This window comes from Eptatretus burgeri, chromosome 17 (genome assembly GCF_056783735.1).
Source record: "Eptatretus burgeri isolate ZD-2024b chromosome 17, Ebu_testis_v1, whole genome shotgun sequence".
In the NCBI taxonomy this organism is placed as follows: Eukaryota; Metazoa; Chordata; class Myxini; order Myxiniformes; family Myxinidae; genus Eptatretus; species Eptatretus burgeri.
The window spans coordinates 23,565,002-23,586,231 of record NC_140977.1 but is presented as its reverse complement, the minus strand read 5'-3'; the positions used below and the strand labels follow the sequence as shown (position 1 = coordinate 23,586,231).

The 21,230-nt window shown below is 49.2% G+C and overlaps 1 protein-coding gene across 1 annotated transcript in view; it reads right to left on the bottom strand.

Moving 5' to 3' along the window:
* LOC147009554 (EMILIN-1-like) overlaps nt 1–15,918 on the bottom strand; it is a 76,455-nt gene extending 60,537 nt beyond the window's left edge. Inside the window, exon 1 of the mRNA XM_085863374.1 lies at nt 15,521–15,918. Within this exon, the coding sequence (XP_085719500.1) occupies nt 15,521–15,903 (383 nt within the window). The 5' untranslated portion in view covers nt 15,904–15,918. The remainder of the gene's footprint in view (nt 1–15,520) is intronic.
* Between the last annotated feature and the right edge of the window lie 5,312 nt (nt 15,919–21,230).

The window sequence follows — 21,230 nt, the reverse complement described above, 5'->3', positions numbered from 1 at the left end:
TTCGGTGGAGATCGGCCCAGCGCTGTTTTTACCTGTGACATGTCGCAGGTCTCCAAGAGCTCCACGTTACTTTGGTTGGGGTTCTTGTTGAGGGTCCATTTTTGAAATGCACACCCATTGGTTAGACAGCTGCTGGACCACACCCACATCTGTTGCTTGACTCCACCCGACATGGAACCCAGACTAAATTATATGGCCGCCATCTTGGTTTTCTGGTGGGCCTAACATATTAGGCCTGTCGGCTACTGCTAATTATACACTGTCCAGGTTTGTTGCGTCAGATTTACTTTGGCTTTGTCTGGGTCACGTGTTAATCACGACGATGGACCCCCCCCCTCAAAAAAAATCTAATCATATGTTGTATAAAATTGTTAGTCATCCTGGAAACTCCCATCCCTTCCTGGCGATGGACTGTACCTCAAATAACCACCTACAGGTTTTTATGAACAAAAGGTTTACTACAACAGAGAGTGAGTGGGAGGGCAGAAAAGAGGGATGCACGCGCACCCACGCACCGCACACACCCATAAATCACCAACCAAAAAATTTCCAAAGACAGGTACAAATGGAAGATGTCACATGAATTCAAACAGCAACGAATACAGTCCCAACGATTGCAAAAAAAAGATGAAAGAAAAATATTGAGCAAAATATCAACAGATATACACCAACAAATGGGAGAACGACAAAAGAGCAGGGAGGTATAAAAAACAAAACAAACAAAAAAAATGAGTTGGACAGATTGGGGATCCACAAAGGATCACTGGATTGGCCAAGAAGAAGTCAGCTCGATTGGGATGTAGAACGAATCATTATAAATGCCCAAGACCAAAGACACTATGAATGGCTCAGTTCTGCCATCTTATTAAAGCCAATCAGACAGGTGTAGGTTCTGCAAGGTAGAAACAGAAAGCACGAGTGGCCTCCTATAGGGATGTAAAAAACTCATGTCAGAACAGCTGTACACACAAAGGCACAACAAGGTATGCCGAGTAATTCACCGGCACATCTGTAGAAATTTCAAAATCCACGTTCCACAAAACTCATGGAAACACGAACCAAAAGCAATCATTGAAACATAGAATTCAGCATGAACATAGAAAACAAAGCACTGTAACCAGACAAAGTACTCAGAGATAATAAATAAATAAATAAATGACATGGCTAATTGAGATTTCAGCTCCAAAATATTTTGGCCGAAACAACGCAGAAATCAAGAAAATTACAAAATACTGAGATTCCGAAAAAGAAGTGAAAAAACCATGGAATTTGAAGAGATCTCAAATTGTACCCGTGATGATTGAAGCAAAGGGAATGCTGAAGAAGAATCTGACAGAGATCTTAAAAAAAAAACATCCCTCGGGATTTTACTACAAAGGAACTGTGGTTGGAAGCTGTCCGGGGCTCAGTGATGATCCTCAAAAGAGCACTCGGCACAAAACTTTGAAAACAGAAAACTTCACAGCTTGGTCCATGATTTGTGACCCCAATGACCCCTCTTTCTGAAACGAAGGTGGGTAATCCGAGACCCGGGAGCACTCTGTTCCGCTTTCTGAAACCTGAATATGGAAATAACCACCAACTAATAGGGATATATTGTTGCGAATCTGGAAGCCATGAGCACACACACATTCAGGTTCCGATAGCTTAGTTATTTCGATAAGTATGTGTTTTATAGATTGCTTCCATCCCTTGTATAGTGGGTGAATCAATGTAAATGCGCTGTGATTAATTTTAATAGTTAGGAGTTTTATCGGGATTCTGCAGAGAAGAACAACGACCCACCAACCCTGAGATTCTTGCAGCGTAAACAAGAATGACGGTTAGAAGAATGCTGCAAACTGAGGACGATCATCCCCCCGCCCTGGGATTTTCCCCGCGCACCGGGCAGGGGGAGGGTTGGGTGTGCCAGAGCGCATAAAAGGAAGAAAAGGAGCCAGCTAAAGAGTGATTGAGCAGAGGGCAGCGAGCAGCCAGGCAGTCAGCCAGCAGCCAGCAAATCAAAGAGGAGAAGCGAAGGGAGGGAGCCAGCGAGAGAGGAGCCAACCAGAGAGAAGCGAGGAAGGAGCGTTCACCTTGCTGGAGCGTCCATCGTGTTGGAGCGTTCGTGTTGCGGGAGCACTCGTCTCAGAAGGCTTGGACTGGTCTTGTCACTGTCCTCTGGACGTCTTCCTCCTCCTCTTCCTCCTGAAAGACCATCCGCCGCCGGAGCCGGAAGGGTTGCGTACCATCTCCAGAGTGAACGGAGTAGAGGTTTGGTGGCCGGGACGGGCGCCGAACCGAGTCATCCTGAAGACCGCACGAGGCGGACAGGTCCAAGGTAGACCCTGGCCCTCAGCTCCACTATCCTCTGAGCTGAAGGCCGAAATAAAGGCGTCAGACACCACTTCTTTTGGGTGTGTGTGTGTATGTGTCCATGGGCCCATCATCTAAGTAGTAAACTGTATAAGTGCTTTTGCTGTACATGATTTGCCTTGCTTTAGTCGGTTTAACTCTGCTCTTTGTGTTCCCCTCCCTGCCCATTGTAAATAAATATCCCTATTTGTTCAATGTATCAGCTCGTTTTGTGTTTCTTTCATTGATTCGACATGATGCGTGATTGAGAGTTAATAAAAGCTGTTACGGCCCTAAGGGGACATTTGGACCGACGGTTCTTGGCGATTAAACCGCTCGGAATCGCACACGGAACGAGCGCGCGAAGCGGCTCATCTTCGTACGAGTTCCTTCGAGGGTGAATTTCCCCAGTAGTTGGACCACGTGGGTATTTAGGTAGATTGAAATTGGCAATCGACCCTACCCCACGTGGTCTATCCATTGGCGAACTTCGGTCCGATAGAGGACCCGTCGGCTCCGAACTTATCCGGGGCGACGACCTATACATTCCGGGCGATCAGTCGGGCCGACTTACAGCTCTATCTTGCGGTCGTGCTCGCGGCCGATACCCGGCCCCGCAACATTTGGTGTTCAGGAGCGGGATTCGAGCCCCTCCGTCTCCGTAGAGAAATTAGCGATTCGGATCAGGGGTATACGGAGCAAACCCCCCCCCCCCCCGTTTCCTCCAAATTATGAGCTATTAAATTTTATTTCCAGCACACAACATGTCCAGCCAAGACGAGCTGAGGCAGGTGGGTAGTGATAATAGTGTAGAGTTAATGGAACCAGAGGCCCAGGACGGAACCACCGTGCAGGACACCCCCATGCAGGAACCTTCCCCACAACAGAACTCTGAGTCCGTAATGGGCACAGTGGGAGAGGCGGCACAAGAGCACCCTCTCCGTCAAATACCCCCCCCCCCCGATCCTTGACGAATCGGCTCAGCCGAGTGCATTTGACATGGGCCAATTGATGGCAATGCTGGCAGGAATTTTTTTTTTTGTATACCTTGGTCGAGGCTCATATGAGAGCTAACACACAACTCACAGCAAGGAGGCATGAGACAAGAGGGGCGGGAGTGGAAGGGACAAAACAGTGGGGAACAGACACATTAGGTGAACTGTGGAAGGGAGAGGGATCGGGATGGGACGGGGAACATGGCGCAGAGAAGATGGACATTACAGGGACTTTCAGGAAGGAAAGCAGGAGAATTGAAGGAAGTGGGCTTGGGTGGATTATCAGGGGTAGAAAAGATCGAGGATTTGGATGGGGGAAGATAAGAGGTGGTGGTGAACAGCTGTTTTGAAAGCCTGGAGGGAAGAATGGGAAAGAATAGAGTGAGGAAGTTTATTCCAAAGGCGGGAAAAAAGAGGAATGAAAGAGTGAAGATGAGCAGTGATTCGTGATTTTGGTAGTTTTACCAGAAGGGGGTTGTTGGCGGACCTTGAGCGCCCTGTGGAAATGTGGTGGGGACAAATCGCAGAGAGAACAGGGGGGCAAGGCTGGAGAGGAGTCGGTAGAAGACAGAAAGACCACCGACCAACCTGCGGTGATTGAGTGAGAGGCCCAAAGACTCAGCTTCATTGCGGGAGATGCCGATGATCTTAAATGCCCTGGTTTCGACAGCGTGAAGCCGAGAAAGGTGGGAGGCAGGAGCACCAGCCCAGAGGGGAGAGCAGTACTCCATCAGGCTACGGACAAAAGCTTTGTAAGTGGTCAGGAGCTCAAGAGGGCCGAGGAAGGACTTTGCACGACGGAGGATTCCCAGTCGGCGACTGGCTTTTGAGGCGAGGTTGGAAATGTGACTTTCCCAGGAAAGGTCATGGCAGATAGTGAGACCCAGAAGCTTGAAAGAAAAGACTTCTTCCAGAGGATTGTTGAGAAAGTGGATGGGGGGGTTTTCTAAACGGTCCTTTCGAAGAGACATAGTGAGAGTGTGAGATTTGTCTGGATTGAAAGACATGTTCCACGCGTTGGACCAGTTTGTGATTTTATCCAGATCTGCAGTGAGTGAAAAAGCTGCTGCTTGCCGGTCTGAGGGATGACAGATGGTACGGCAGAGGGTGGAGTCGTCGGCAAAGAGAAATAGAGGATTTTCCAGAGAGTCCGAGAGATCATTGATGAAAACCAGAAAAAGAACAGGGCCCAGAACGCTACCTTGAGGAACTCCAGCCTGCACAGAAAGAGGGGATGAAAGAACTCCATTTAGGGCCACACGTTGACTGCGACAGGAGAGGAAGTCTGCGAGCCATGAGTGGAGATGGCCTTGAATACCATGGGAAGAGAGTTTGGTGAGTAGGGCGGGCAGGGTGCCAGACTGTGTCAAAAGCACGTGATATGTCCAGGGATACGGCTCAGATTTCCTGTCTGGCATTGAGGACCTCCATGCATTGATGGGAGAGCAGAAGCAGCATATCCAGGGTAGAGTGACCTGGTCTGAAACCAAATTGATGATTGGAAATCAAGCCATTGGAGAAGAGGAAGGATTTCATATCTGAAGCGATGATGGATTCCATCACCTTGCTGATGATTGGGAGAAGGCTGATTGGTCTGTAGTTACAGGGATCTGTTTTTTGCACCTTTTTTATGCAGGGCAGTGATGTTAGTAGATTTCCAAGCAGATGGCAGATGACCTTGGGCAAATGAGAGGGTGAATAGAACAGAGAGAGGGTGAGCAAGAGCAGAAGAGCAGGCTTTGAGGACACGTGGGCTGATGCCGTCTGGACCGGTTGCAGAATCTGGCTCGAGGTTTGAAAGCAAGCTCTCCACCTTGTCAGGAGAAAAGAATACAGAGTCCAGGGACAGTTGGGTGCGACTGGGTAAAGTGGGTAGAGATAGTGATGGGTTTGGGACACAAGATTTAGCTGCAAACACCGAGTTAGACATTCAGCTTTATCACGTGTGGAATCAGCAGTGCGGCCATTTGAGGTAAGGGAGGGGATGGAGGGGGACCATACACCAGAAACAGATTTGATTAAACGCCACCAGGATTTTGAGGAGGGAGAGGAATGAAGGGGGATTTGGAAAATAAAATGGACGGAAATGCGTGCAAGATGGATGAGTTGAAAGGGGATTTGAACGGAAAAATGGATGACATGAGGGGCGACGTGGATACAAATATGCGAACACTGTGGGGTGAGATGCAGTGCATGGGGTTAGGCCTGCAGACAAGCTTGGACGGGATGAAAAGCATCATGGTGGCACCACGTGGCAGAGACACCGAACCAACGAGGGGGAGTGTGGAGGTTTGTCGACCCGCAATGGGGACGGGTGAGGTTGGGGTGACGAGGGACGCAGTCACGATAATTAGGGAGACGTGTCGGACGAGACACGTGGAGGTGACGGAGAAATTAACGGTGACGGAGATGCGGATAATAAAAGAAATAAAGGAAGAAACGAATAAACACGAGGAGACAAAAGGGGTGACGGAGAAACAAATAATGAAAGAGACGACGAAAAGAACAACAGAGACGCAGGAGATAGAAAAGGTAGAGGAGGAACTACACGATACAAAGGAGCACACACACGTGGGAGTAATAGGGGACAATGGGGGTGAGCTTGGGGAATGTGTTGGGACCTGATGCAAGCAGCAGGATAGCCTCCTTCAGGAACGAAGGGAGGAAATATGCTCCCTTGAAGCAGATCGCGACGAGGCGAGTCCGGTCGTGCCGAACGAGGTAGAGCGGATGAGTGCTGTTAACGGGTACACGCACAGCTTCAGGGGTATGGAGGCCCTGGGAGTGCTTGTGGTAGCGCGAATCCCCAGCGCGATTGTCCCGGTGTGTGTGGTAAAGAGTGTGAGCGGTAAACGTGCGCGAGTGAAATAGCATGCGTGAAACGCGGACGTGTTCAGACGGAAGACGGGTGTGGCGAGCCTTCTGCGCCGTGTAGGGTTAATTTGGTTCCCGCGCCGGGTTCACGGGACGTCGGTACGGGGCCCGTTCGGCATTTCACGAATGGTCCTCGCGCGCGCATCTTCGTGGAGGGATTCCGGCGCGGGAACGTATCAGAAAAGACCGTCGTGCGGACGGTTAAAATGGCGGCGAGAGTTGGGTGAATTAGGAACGCGGGGGTTCCCATGTGCGCGCGGGCGCGTGTCCGGGGCATCACGTGCTGCATACCACGTGTTCTGTTCATGGAACACGCGGAGCGGGTTTCCGGGACGTTACGCGCGTGCCAGCCTGCGCGGCAACCCGCGCAGGCTCGGTGTGCGAGTGACGTCACCGTGAATCTCGCGGCACGAATGCCGGAGAAAGAGCGCACGTCGTCCCACGTTGGGAATTCCACGAAAGCGAGCGCTGATTGGAATTGGCAGTGACGTCATGGCTGCACGGATCCGCCTTCGGAAAGGACGTTGGCATCACCCATAGGGACGAACGGGCATGCCAAAAACCGCCACCATGGCGGTGCAGAGAAAAAAAGAAAAAGAAAAAGCCTCGCTTCCAAGTATACGGCCCTGCAGGATGTGGTGGACATCCTGTTAATATATGGGGCAAAGGAAGCACTAGTTAGTGGGATGGGTTAGTTTGGCGAGACCGGATTCATGGGGATACGAGTTGTTCCTCATGTAGCCTGTGGAATGGGTTAGTTAGAGGGATTTTAGGGTAGATTTAGAAATGGAAAACGGATTTTGGAGACATGAACAGACATGGAATGTGTAGTGGGGACGTAGCTGAGCTACGGAGAGTTAAAAGGAAGTGCAATAGTGTAAGGGATGACGAGGGAGCACGAGTTAGTTAGGGGAATTTCGTGAAGAGAATGGCAGTGTTGGAGTGTATGCATGAGTTCACAGGAAAAACAAGGGTGTGATAAATGAGTGTGGGACAGCAGGCCCAAGAGTGAATGGAGCAAATGTGGTATGCATGTTGCGAATGACTGAGTGGGGGGAGGAGTGATTCCCACCCAAGTGACCCTGGGGTCAGTGTAATGTTAGTTCGTGGGTTAATCAAATTTACCAAGAGAAGGTCGTTTTGTTGTTGGTGTCGAGAGAAGGCACGAAATCCATTTGGAGGGGTGTAGGAGTTCATGGACCGGCTGGGAGCGTGGCTGTTGAAAGGTGAGTATTGTTTCGAGGGCACCCCGGGCACCGGACTAGTCGGCCAGATTAGGCCAAGGGTCCAAGGGACCGGGATAGTGTAGTGGGCACGGGCGACCCGTCGGAAACGGGACCCGTAGCGCCAAAATGACACGGCATCAAAGGGGGGCATTGCCAGAGAGGGCAACCCCCCGCGTTCATTGGGAGCTGGTAAGCTCGGAGACAGCCTGCGGGCCCGGGGGTGCCATGGTTAGAGTTCGGCAGAGGGGAAGTTCCTGCCAGTGGAGCCACGCTGCCCAGCCACGAAATTGTGCGAGGGCACGAGTGAAAATTTGAGGGCTCGGCCCAAATTTATAATGGACACCAACACAGGCGATGGGAATCATGGTTTTTAGAACTGATAGTTTAAAGTGTCAGGCGTTTTTGGAAAGCCCCGGGGTAGTTTAAGGTTAATGAATGCTAGGATAGATAGGAGATGTACCCCTTCGCACCACCCATCCCTTCTTCGCTCGTTGTAGGCCGCTGGACCCACCTTGGTAGATTGCTGAAATCTGAAGGAGGCCATTCTGAGGCTTCGTTGGGCCTCGAGACAGTACGCTAGTCTCTCCCTATTCCCCTCCAAAATGGGAACGTAGGGGTTGGGAACAGATTGACAGGATAGGGTAGCCGGACAAGGACAATAAAGGGGGGTTGGGAGACGAAATTATATATATAAAAAAGAGGGGCTAAATTTTGTTGTGTTGTGTTGCAAATTAAGGGAGTGGGTATGGACAGAGACAGGCAAAGGCGATAGGTTGGGGGGAGACAGTAGGGTAGGTCCGAGCCCGTTTTCGGAGCGGCCGGCACCACCGCACTCCCTCCACAAACCTCACTGAACGAGACCAGAGGCCGGCCAGCTTCACCGGCCGGCCTGTTGTGCTGAATCGGCTGTTCTGCATAGCCTTGCCTTGCCATGCCTTGCCATGCCTTGTTTGCCTGCCTCTGTCATAACCCCATGCCTGCTACCCTATTTGCATTTGCCCCTGCATCATCACCACCATGTGCGCCAGGATCGCCAGTGTTTTGCAAAGACTGCCCTGCAGGCAGCCACACCACGGGGACTGCATTGAGCAGCCCGTGCACCATATCTGTGTTTTGCAACTTCCATCCGCTGCATCATCCATCCAGTTCATTTCAGGGAAGAGCCAGGGACTGCATTTGGCAGCCGACTACCTCCCTGTTCCTGCACAAGGGAGCCAGAGACTGCATTGGGCAGCCTGGCTACCCCTTTCAAATGGCCTGAGGGATGGCATATGGCATGCCAGCGATTAAACTGGTTAGGGTGAGTTGCCTCCAGCAGCTGAAGACTGAAAAAAAAAAAGGTTCAGTGACAAAAAAAAGGGGACCTTTTGAACAGGCCCTGAAGATGTCTGACCTTCAGCTGCGGAGCACTCACCCTCACATAACTGCTGACATTGCTATGCCTTCTTTCCCACAGATGCCAGGTCCTGGGCCATGGTTAGTGTAAATAGATAAGTTAAGGTTGTAAATAAGTTCTTACCCCACCTGTATGTTTGTCCTAGCGCTGGCAATTTAGTTAAGTCGTCCGAATGAGTCTGTGTGAGTTTGTTAGTTACGCAGCGCATTAGGTTATTTATTTTTGGGGCACTTATTACAAAAAAAAAAAAATGTCGCACTCAGGGATCCGTAAGTAAAACGTATCAGGGGAGACCTTACACATGCTGGTCACATGAAAATTTGACGACTCAGGACGAGTCTGTAAAAAGGGGAGGGGGTGGCGTTGCGAATCTGGAAGCCATGAGCACACAGACATTCAGGTTCCTTTCGCTTAGTTATTTCGATAAGTATGTGTTTTATAGATAGCTTCCTTCCCTTGTCTAGTTGGTGAATCAATGTAAATGTGCTGTGATTTATTTTAATAGTTAGGAGTTTTATCGGGATTCTGCAGAGAAGAACAATGACCCTCCCGCCCCGAGATTCTTGCAGCATAAACAAGAATGACGGTCAGAAGAATGCTGCAAGCTGAGGATGATCACCTCCCGCCCCGAGATTCTTGCAGCGTAAACAATAATGACGGTTAGAAGAATGCTGCAAACTGAGGACGATCATCCCCCCGCCCCGGGATTTTCCCCACGTGCCGGGAAGGGGGGGGGGGGGTTGAGCGCGCCGGAGCGCAAAAAAGGAAGAAAAGGAGCCAGCCAAAGAGTGAGTGAGCAAGAGTGAGCAGAGGGCAGCGAGCCAGCCAGCAAACCAAAGAGGAGAACCAAAGGGAGGAGCCAGCGAGAGAGGAGCCAGCCAGTGAGAAGCGAGGAAGGAGCGCTCACCTTGCTGGAGCGTCCATCGTGTTGGAGCGCTCGTGTTGTGGGAGCGCTAGTCTCAGAAGGCCTGGACTGGTCTTGTCACTGTCCTCTGGAACGTCTTCCTCCTCCTCCTCCTAAAAGACCATCCGCAGCCAGAGCCGGAAGGGTTGCATACCGTCTCCGGAGTGAACGGAGTCGAGGTTTGGTGGCCAGGACGGGCGCCGAACTGAGTCATCCTGAAGACCGCACGAGGCGGACAGGTCCAAGGTAGACTCTGGCCCTTAGCTCCACTATCCTCCGAGCTGAAGGTCGAAATAAAGGCGTAAGCCATCACTTCTTTTGGGTGTGTGTGTGTGTGTGTGTGTATATATATGTGTCCGTGGGCCCGTCCTCAAAGTAGTAAACTGTATAAGTGCTTTTGCTGTACATTATTTGCCTTGCTTTCGGCGGTTTAACTCTGCTCTTTGTGTTCCCCTCCCTGCCTATTGTAAATAAATATCCCCATTTGTTCAATGTATCAGCTCGTTTTGTGTTTCTTTCACTGGTTCGACATGATGCGTGATTGAGAATTAGTAAAAGCGGCCCTAAGGGGACATTTGGACTGACGCTTCTTGGCGATGAAACGGCTCGGAATCGCACACGGAACGAGCGCGCTAAGTGGCTTGTCTTCGTACGAGTTCCACTTCTCCGGTAGTTGGAACACGTGGGTATTTAGGTAAATTGAAATTGACAATCGACCCTACCCCACGTGTTCTATCCATTGGCGAACTTCGGTCCGATAGAGGACCCGTCGACTCCAGACTTATCCGGGGCGACGACCTATACAGTCCGGGCGATCGGTCGGGCCGAAGGAGGGAAACCATGATGAAAGGAGGGAAACCACGGGGTAACCTCCCTGGGTCAGATTGCGGGAGAGTGTGTCGGAGTGGTGCTGAGGTGTCGTCCACCAGACGGCGGTCTCCTTGCGTTAACCTGAGGCGGTCCCTTCGGGTTGGTGCCTGGAATGTTCTATCCCTAAGAGAGGATGATCACCTGTCTGTTATAATCTTCGCTCAAGCGTTTGGACATCGGTATTGCAGCACTCTCTGAGGTTCGGAGACCGGATTGTGGCGAGATAATGGTGGGTGGTTACACCTACTATTGGCCTGGTCGCTCTGATGGTTACCATACTGAAGGAGTCGCTGTAGCTGTGTCCAATAAGCTGACCCCAATGATAATTGAGGTAACACCGGTCAACGAGCGTATTATGAGACTAAGGATTCGTCACTCCTTAGGTGTCATTTCCCTGGTCTCTGTCGATGCTCTGACTGAGGCGAGTGACCTCACCGTGAAGGACAAATTCTACGCTACGCTCGAGTCTGTGGTTGATCAGTGCCCCAGGCGAGATACACTTCTAGTCTTGGGGGATTTCAATGCATCGACTGGAACTGATAGGGATGGTTATGAGATGTGTGTTGGTCCCCATGGGTCAGGAACTATGAATCAGAATAGTACTAAGTTCCTTGACTTTGCAAGAAGTCATCGACTTAGGATGGCCGGTTCATGGTTTCAGCGCCCACAAGCTCATCGCTGGACTTGGTATTCCAACGCTGGCGGTGTGGGAAAGGACATTGACTATGTCCTCGTTGACGGTCGCTGGAGGATGATCCAGAACTGCAGGGTCTACCGGAGTGCTCAGTTCCTCAATACTGACCACGGGCTTGTTGTAGCAACTCTAAAGCTGCACCTTAAATCCAGGAGAATGGTACCATCCCAGCCTAGGCTGGATGTTGGCAAGCTCAAGGATGAGAGGGTAGCTGAGGAGTTTGCGAACAGGCTGAGTGGACATTTGGGGTGTATGGGTGCTTTGGGGGGTCCTGAAGAGTTATGGATTACCTTCAAGACCACCATCCTTGATGTTGCCGGTGGATGTCTTGGACCTCAGCGCAGGGCAAAGAAGAATTTTGTCTCTCAAGGGACACTGGATACCATTGACCAGAGTCGCAGGGCCAGGCTGAATGGCAGAGCTGAGCTGTTCAGGGAGCTGAGGCATAAAACTGTACGTGCACTAAGGGTGGACAAGGAGGCCTATGTGTGAGGAATCTGTGAGGGGGTAGAGCATCACCTGTGGACAGGTGATTCTCGTCCCGCTTACAGGGGAATTCGCGCATTGCGTTCATCCAAGCCCATCCTTCGGAGCACTGCAGTAAGAGCAGAGAGTGGTAGGCTCTTAACAGAGGAGTCCGAAGTGAAGGCCCACTGGGCCGGTTACTTTGAGCGGTTGTACCAGGCTGATCCACCAGCTGTCGAGTTGGACGTCAATGGTGTTACAATCCCTGTTGCTGACCCTCCAATCAACTGTGGTCCACCTTCGCTTGTGGAAACACGGGCTGCGGTGAACCAGTTGAAACGGGGCAAAGCTCCAGGGATCTGTGGCATCCATGCTGAACTTCTCAAGGCTGGTGGAAATGCTGCACTCGTGTCGTTGCATGCAGTTTTGTGCTCTGCCTGGAACACAGACATCATCCCAACTGATTGGAAGAGGGGCCTTGTTGTCCCTCTCTGGAAAGGGAAGGGTGATCGCCAAGACCGCAACAACTACCGAGGGGTGACGCTGCTCTCAGGGCCGGGCAAGGTCTTTGCTCGGATAATTCTTGAGAGGGTTCGCCACCATCTGCTTGAACACCAGTGTCCAGAGCAGTCAGGCTTTACACCAAAGAGGTCAACGATTGACCGTATCCTTGCTCTTCGTGTCCTCACCGAATGAAGACGAGAGTTTTGGCAGGGGCTGCTTGCAGCCTATGTTGATCTCTGTAAAGCGTTCGATTCAGTGAATCGGGATGCCCTCTGGAGGATTCTTGGTCTTCGTGGGGTGCCACCAAAACTGATCAATCTGATGTCTGAACTCTACTCTGGTACTGAGAGTGCTGTGAAGTGTGGTGGTACCATCTCTGACTTATTTCCAGTTGTTACTGGAGTTCGTCAGGGGTGTGTACTGGCCCCCACACTTTTCAGCACTTGTATGGACTGGATTTTAGGGAGGATGTCGGAAAGATCAAGCTGCGGTGCATCGTTTGGGAATGTCAAGATCTCGGACCTTGATTTCGCAGATGATGCAGTCATCTCTGCGGAGACTTTAGATATCCTTTTGGGGGCCCTCGAGGTGCTGAATGAGGAGTCGGAGCAACTGGGATTACGGGTTTCTTGGGTCAAAACGAAGATCCAGGCTTTCAATGACATTTTGGATGCTGCTGTAATGTCTGTGTCTGTTTGTGGTGAGGATGTTGAGGTCATGGAGAGATTCACTTTCCTTGGCAGTGATATTCATGTCTCTGCTGGCTGAGTCAGAGGTCAATAGATGTCTGGGTCGGGCCTGGGGAGTCATGGATTCACTGGATCATGGGGTGTGGCGCTGCCGGTACCTGTGCGGGAGGACGAAAGTCCGAGTCTTCAGGTCCTTGGTGCTTCCAGTCTTGCTCTATGGATGCGAGAGTTGGACTCTGACCGAGGATCTGAGAGGGAGACTTAATTCCTTTGGTACCAGGTCTCTTCGGAGAATCCTTGGCTATCGCTGGTCAGATTTTGTGTCCAACGAGCAGTTGCTGAGAGAGACTCGGATGAGATTTGTTACCTGCATGGTCCGTGAGCGTCAGTTGTGTCTGTATGGACATGTGGCTCGTTTTCCTGCCGCTGATCATGCTCACCAGATTCTCTCAGCGAGGGAGTCTCATGAGTGGAGGAGGCGGATGGGCTGACCACATACCTCATGGTTGCAGCAGGTTGACCAGCATCTCAGGGAGATGGGGATGGGCCTGGCATCTGCCTGGGGGATGGCCAGACGGAGGCCCCTGGAGTACCGGCGGAAAGTGGACGCAGCGACGCGCTGTTCTGGCACATGCTCCCATACCTGACCTGGTCAGGCCGACTTGCAGCTCCATCTCGCGGTCGTGCTCGCGGCCGATACCCGGCCCCACAACAATATAACATCACGTGGACAGTCTGTGTGTGTACGACATCACGTGGACAGTCTGTGTGTGTACGACATCACGTGGACAGTGTGTGTGTGTGTGTGTGTGTGTGTGTGTGTGTGTGTGTGTGTGTGTGTGTGTGTGTGTGTGTGTGTGTGTGTGTGTGTGTGTGTGTGTGTGTGTGTGTGTGTGTGTAAAACATGACGTGGACAGTCTGTGTGTGTACAACATCACGTGGACAGTCTGTGTGTGTACAACATCACGTGGACAGTCTGTGTGTGTACAACATCACGTGGACAGTCTGTGTGCGTGTACAACATCACGTGGACAGTGTGTGTGTGTACAACATCACGTGGACAGTGTGTGTGTGTGTGTGTGTGTGTGTGTGTGTGTGTGTGTGTGTACAACATCACGTGGACAGTGTGTGTGTGTGTGTGTGTGTGTACAACATCACGTGGACAGTGTGTGTGTGTGTGTGTGTGTGTGTGTGTGTGTGTGTGTGTGTGTGTGTGTGTGTGTGTGTACAACATCACGTGGACAGTGTGTGTGTGTGTGTGTGTGTGTGTACATCACGTGGACAGTGTGTGTGTGTGTGTGTGTGTGTGTGTGTGTGTGTGTGTGTGTGTGTGTGTGTGTACACCATCACGTGGACAGTGTGTGTGTGTGTGTGTGTGTGTGTGTGTGTGTGTACAACATCACGTGGACAGTGTGTGTGTGTGTGTGTGTGTGTGTGTGTGTGTGTGTGTGTGTGTGTACAACATCACGTGGACAGTGTGTGTGTGTGTGTGTGTGTGTGTGTGTGTGTGTGTGTGTGTGTGTGTGTGTGTGTGTGTGTGTGTGTACAACATCACGTGGACAGTGTGTGTGTGTGTGTGTGTGTGTGTGTGTGTACAACATCACGTGGACAGTGTGTGTGTGTGTGTGTGTGTGTGTGTGTGTGTGTGTGTGTGTGTGTGTGTGTGTGTGTGTGTGTGTACAACATCACGTGGACAGTGTGTGTGTGTGTGTGTGTGTGCGTGTGTGTGTGTGCGTGTGTGTGTGCGTGTGCGTGTGCGTGTGCGTGTGCGTGTGCGTGTGCGTGTGTGTGTGCGTGTGTGTGTGCGTGTGTGTGTGCGTGTGTGTGTGTGCGCGCGCACAAAAACACTACAGAGTAAAAGTTCTGAATACTTATCTTAAAATAAGGATGAGAATCTAAATAATGTGAACAATAATAAAAGAAATATGAAAAATACAATTATAATAATAATATGAACAATGACAATCATATGAATAACATGACAATAATATTGATGCTAATAATAATATAAATCATGTGCCATGCTCGATACAAAGCCAGAGCGCTTTTTCCCATGGGAACAATCCTGGACGGGTCGCCAACGTGACACAAGAATTTGTAATTTATTCAGGATGCGGGAGATAGATCACCGACTCTTCGCGAAGAACACCGTGGGACCTTTAACATCCATCACGAAATGCAAATAATATAATCCACACCAACTAGAGGGACCAGTGGGACGTTCCGTGTAAAGTCCATCCGAGGGACGACACACACACACACACACACACACACACACACACACACACACACACACACACACACACACACACACACACACACACACACACACACACACACACACACACACACACGAATCGACCTTCATGTGAAACACCGGGATGACAGTTTATACCTGGGTCGGGATTCGAACCCAGGTGAGACGGCGGAAGCGAGTGTGCATATTTCTTGGCCACCCTGCCAGCCCATAATATAAATAATATGAATAATAATAATAATAATATAAATAATGATCTAATCATGTGATGGGGCACGCAGACACCTGCGTTGCACCAGACAGTGCGCTCACCTGCCCTTGTGGGGCGTGTACAGGTGATGACGCGCGTGTGGGAAACGCCGCTTGGCCCAGGCGAGCGCGCACAGGAGCGCGAGCGCGCACAGCACGCGGAGCGGCATGGCCCGGGGGCAGACGGACTCGCACGTGGGCCTCCTGAGCGAGCTCGTCGCGGAGCGAGAGGGCGCGACGTTAGCCCGAAGAGGCGGTTCGAGGGAAAGGTTAAACCCCTCGTCGATTCGGGGTGGAACAGGGACAGCAAGGTTCGGGAAGGGGGGCGGGGGAGGTGAGACAGAGCGTTGCGCCGTTGCCAGCTGGCGAGCACCGAGGGCTCCAGACGGGGTTTGCACGAGAACGGGGGAAGAGACATGAAAATGGCTGCGAAGAGTTTGGAGCATTTGGGAATAACGAAACACAGGAAGAGTGAGGGGAGAGAGGGGAGAGGAGAGAGAGAGGAGAGGAGAGACTGGAGAAATTACTCAATCTTCACATTCCCCATTGTCAGGTTCCTTAATGGGTTCCATGTGCAGGTGATATGAGGGTAAGGTGAACGAGTCCCTTCCACCGGGTAAACGTGTCTAAGAAAAAAAAATCAAGTGGACCCTTGCTATTGCCTACCGTCCAATTGGGGGGGGGGGCTGAATTTAGAATGGCTGGGGGTGTGAGGACAAGAAGGTGAAGAAGGTTGGGAGGACACAGGAGTCGTCAGAGAAGGTGAAGGGGATGTCTGGAGGAGACAGAATATCACAGTCATCACCGCCAAATGTGACGGGTGATGTTCCATCACGTTTGAGTATGTAATAAGTAGATGGGCCCAAAAGCTTCTCACTGCCCACATTGGCCCGTTATTTAACTTGTGGCATTTGGCACCTGCTGTTCCATCGCTGCTCAGATTGCTTGGCACAAAACCCAAACAGTTTTCATTCCAAGCGAGTGTGAGAGATGATGGATGCAATCGATACCTTCTCTCAACGAAATCTCCTCCAACTCGAGGAAGGAAAGCTTCAATGGCAAGCAAGATACTAACCGAGCTGTTGTCTGCTTTCCGTCTCTGGTGACTGCGCACTTTGCCAAAATCTTCCATTCTGGCGTGGTGCTGGCGGAGGATGCTCTCCGGGGCCCTTCGGTCAGGGACGTAAAGCGGTCTGTCCAGTGTGTGTTGAAACATTAAGGCCGGGGTCGTTCACAAGATCGTATGGTATCTTCCGAATAGGGAAGGTACGCCGGTACCCGCAGCCAAATTCCCACACGAGGAAGGTAGGAGCTTCCAGCTGGTGGTCAATACGTTCAGGCATGATGTGAGAAATGGCCTTCTCGACGCAACTTGATCTTTTCATGCCACCAGTCGTCTTCACTACCTCGATGACGTCTTCACTACCTCGACGACGATATCCTGCTTCAAATGAATGTTTCTCAGTCATGGTGCTCATCTCTCTGGTCCCCCTCGAGAAGGTTCCGACTTCCCGAGCGGTCCATTTGAGGGCAAAACAATTCCTTTGGTTTGGTTATAAGAGGCCACAAGATGGTTTGTAACATTTCGTTTCATTTGCTTCAAAACATCAAGGAAGTTCAAGTGACCTGCTTGGCGTCACCTCAACACAGGGAAAGCTTTTCGGATCTTTTCATTTCCTTGTTGATGCCTTGTGGGCTGTGTATAATCGGTGGGGCATCTCTTAAATGGTGGAGGTGGACTAAAGGAGGAAATAAAAAGAAGAGAAGGGGGGTGGGGGGGGAGCAATGAGGTACGAGGTTAGGGATTCCACCATAGTTGCAAACATAATAGATTGATGGCCTCATGGTACTCGAGTCTTATTAGTTCTCTCTGTTACTCAAATCAAAGTCGATGGGTATTGATGCAGCATTTCAAACGCACAGCGTCGGCTTTCCCTTTCCTTTCTCACGCAACACCTTCACCCGATTCCTTTAGTTGGCAACTGCTGGTGGCACCTCCCGTCCAATCTGCATGCAACGGAGCACGGATGTCCAGCTCAGGACTATCTGGGTGGGAATGCATGCTCGTGACTTGGCAGGAAGACATCCTTTTTTATACAAATACCTGGATACCTACAAGGAGGAGCCCTTTTGTCCTGAGATGCGATCTGTTTAACACAAGGTAGAAATTCAACTTCCTTTTGAACAAGCTCAAATGAGCTAAGATCCTCGTCCTCTTAATGATGACGTCATAAAAACGAATATGACGTCATTGTGAAGTATCATGTTTGCGATAAATTATCTGTGCTAATGACCAGCTTGATTCCCGCAAACAAAATTCAAACAGCTTGCCTAGTTTCGGAGATAATGGTATAGGCGATTTCTATTAGCGGCGATATTATGCCGTCAACTTTTTTTCTAGGAAGAATTTCCAAAATCGGAGATAGTTACTGCCTGCGTGTGGGCTTTCTGCATAAACATGGCAAGTTTCACGAAGATCCGATGAAAATTCTGGGTTGTGAAACAAAAAATAGGAATGACGTCATAAAATTGATATGACGTCAAGGTGATGTATCATATGTGCGGTAATTCATCTCTGCGAAGACCCTGTTCGATTCCCGCAATCAGAATTCAAAAAGCTTGCCGAGTTTCGGAGATAATCTTTTAGGCGATTTCCATTAGAGGAGATATTTTGACGTCTTAACTTTTTTTCTAGGAGGAATTTTCAAAATCGGAGATCGTTACTGTCTGCGCAGAGTATTTTTACATATGTATGCCAAGTTTCAGGAAGTTTCGATGAAAACTGGAGGCTGTGAAACATAAAAGTCCACAAGAAGAAGATGAAGAACAACAACGTGAGTAAAACTTGGAGATCCTTCACGAGGATCTAGAAAAACAACAAACTGCAGTGAGAAGGCCACCACCATACTTACAGATGTAAATGTGAGTTCATAAAACACAGTACTCCATGCAGTGTTCAGGTATATACTTCAATAATGATTTTAAAGACCATGAAAAAGAAATAAATAAAAACTAGAAGTTTAGAGCAATCGAAGCGGTCTTGTACACCACTCTATTTTAAACATGTCAAAGTACTGCAAAACTAGAGGTTCTTGGAAGTGCCAAAATGGCGAATTGTGTTCTGCAGTGTTCAAGTATGTAATTAGATTTAAATAAAACTACAAAGCCATTGTTTGACGCCACAAAATATGCCTTCGCCATATTATTACATCATTATACATACTTGTACCAAGTTTAATTTAAATCCCTGAACCCAGATTCAAAATATTAAATAATTCCGCCTGCCACAGCATGTGTCCGATCAGGTTTAAATTTAAAACATGTTCTCCATGACGACGAGATCATAGCTGTGAAGTTTCACGTCGATTGATGAAGAGGTTCAAGAAATTTTTACGAAAAGATCTCCATTCAATCCAATATGGCTGCCATACCATGTGGCCTATTAATTAGTGAACACCCTGGTATCCCCAAGGCTTCGGAAACTTCGCCCGCATGTTCCCCGTCGATCTGTCAAGCCGTTTTGGAGAAGAAGATTTTTAAAGTTTATCCTTCAAAAAAAATTCAGAATCATAGCTGCCAGGCCATGTGACCTCCAATATCGTAGGTGGAGAAATTTTTGTTCCACATGGATAGGCAATCGTACCTGTAAAGTTTCACCTCGATCTGTTCAGCCGTTTCAAAGAAGAAAGATTTTTGAAGGCTTTTACGTGCTTTTTGAAGGCTTGAAAAAAAAAATTTAAAAAAAGGCTGCACACGTGACTGATAATGTCATCAATCCCCCCCGCCCCCCCCCCCCCATACAATTTCGCCCTAGGTGACCCTCACAAATTTTCACATTGATCAGATAAAGCATTCGACAAATGCAATGACATCACAACGAAGCCACCGATGACATCACCAAAATAAAAATCACCCTCGTTTCCCATGGGGAGGACTTGACATGTGCTAAGTTTCAATTTTTTCTACGGAGCAGTTTTGGAGATAGAGGTCCAAAGTTTTTCCTTTTTCCAACATGGTTGCAACACCACGCAACCTATGACGTCATAAGTATCATTAAAACGTTCTCCATGAGTAGTCGCACCTCTGGTGAAAATTGTGTCAATCGGATTAGCAGTTGCAGAGAAAACGGAAAATTAGCACGGAAGTACAAACGTACGGAAAACCCAAAAACATAATGCTTCCGGCGACTTCGTCAGCGGAGGCATAATAAAGTTGAATAAATAAATAATTTCTGGATTTACCACCACTTTCCCCAGCATCTATGTCACCACTCAATTAAACATGTTACATTTCCTGTTTGGAATGATTTTAAATTTTGTTTGACTGCCAGATAGGTAGATGGAGTAAAAAAAAAAATAAAAAAAAATCTCACTCCTCTGCGCACGCACGATCGGGACAAGTTCATAGCCAAAGTTCAGTGAAACGAGAAACTTGTCTGCCTATTCATGCTCAAAAAACATTTGATATAAATCATCTGTTCCTCAACCATAAACTGAAAAGACGGATAGACGGACATGAATCAATTGATTAACCCCACTTGTCGCTTTGTGTGTGTGGGGACAGCGAGCTCCATCATTAGGAAATGGAATAAATATGGAATTACCCAGATTCTTCCTAGAACTGGCTGTCCAACCAAACGGAGCAGCCAAGCAAGAAGGACCTTGGTCAGGGAGGTGACCAAGAACCCAATGACCACTCTGACAGAACCACAGAGTTCATTGGCCAAGATGGGAGAACCTGCCGGAAGGACAACAGTCACTGCAGCAATTCACAAATCTCGGCTTTATGAGAGAGTGGCCAGACGGAAGCCTCTCCTGAGAAAAAGGCATGACAGCGTGCTTGGATATTGCATAAAGGCACGTGAAAGACTCTGAGAGCATGAAGCAAAAGATTCCGTGGTCTAATGAGACGAAAACTGAACTCTTCGGTCTGAATGCAAAGTGCTAGGTCTGGCAGAAACCAAGCACATCTAATCACCAACCCTACCATAAAGCATGGTGGTGGCAGCATCGTGCTATGCCTATGGGGATGCTTTTCAGTGGCAGGGACTGGGAGATTTGTAATAATAGTGGAAACAACGATGAATGGAGCCAAATACAGGCAAATCCTTGAGGAGAACCTACTCCAGAGCGCAAAAGACTTTAGACTGTGGCGAAGATTTACGTTCCAACGGGACAATGACCCCAAGCATACAGCCAAAGCAACACTGCAATAGCATCACAAGAACGTGAAAGTTCAATGAGTGGCCAAGCCAAAGCCCAGAGTTGAATCCCATTGAGAATCTGTAGAAAGACTTGAGGATTGCTGTTCACAGACACTCCCCATCCAAGTTGACAGAGCTTGAGCAAATCTACAAGGAAGAATGGGGTAAAATCCCCAAATGCAGATGTGCAAAGCTGATACAGACAGACCCAAGAAGACTCGAAGCTGTAATCGCTGCCAAAGGTGCTTCCACGAAGTATTGACTCAGGGTGTTGAATACTTGTTGCACAAAACATTTCAGGTTTTCATTTTTAATTAATTTGTAAGGATTTATAAAAACATGTTTTCACTTTGTCATTATGGGGCATTTCGTGTCGATCGGTGACAAAAAAAAATGAAACTTAATCCGTTTTAAATTGAGACTGCAATGCAACAAAATGTGACAAGAGTCGAGGTGTGTAAATACTTTCTGAAGGCACTGAGGATGCGCAGAGCGCTGATAGTGAATGGATCATTTACCTCCTGGATGAGAAACAAGTGTGCGTGCAAAGGTCATTGAAACAAGTCTCGA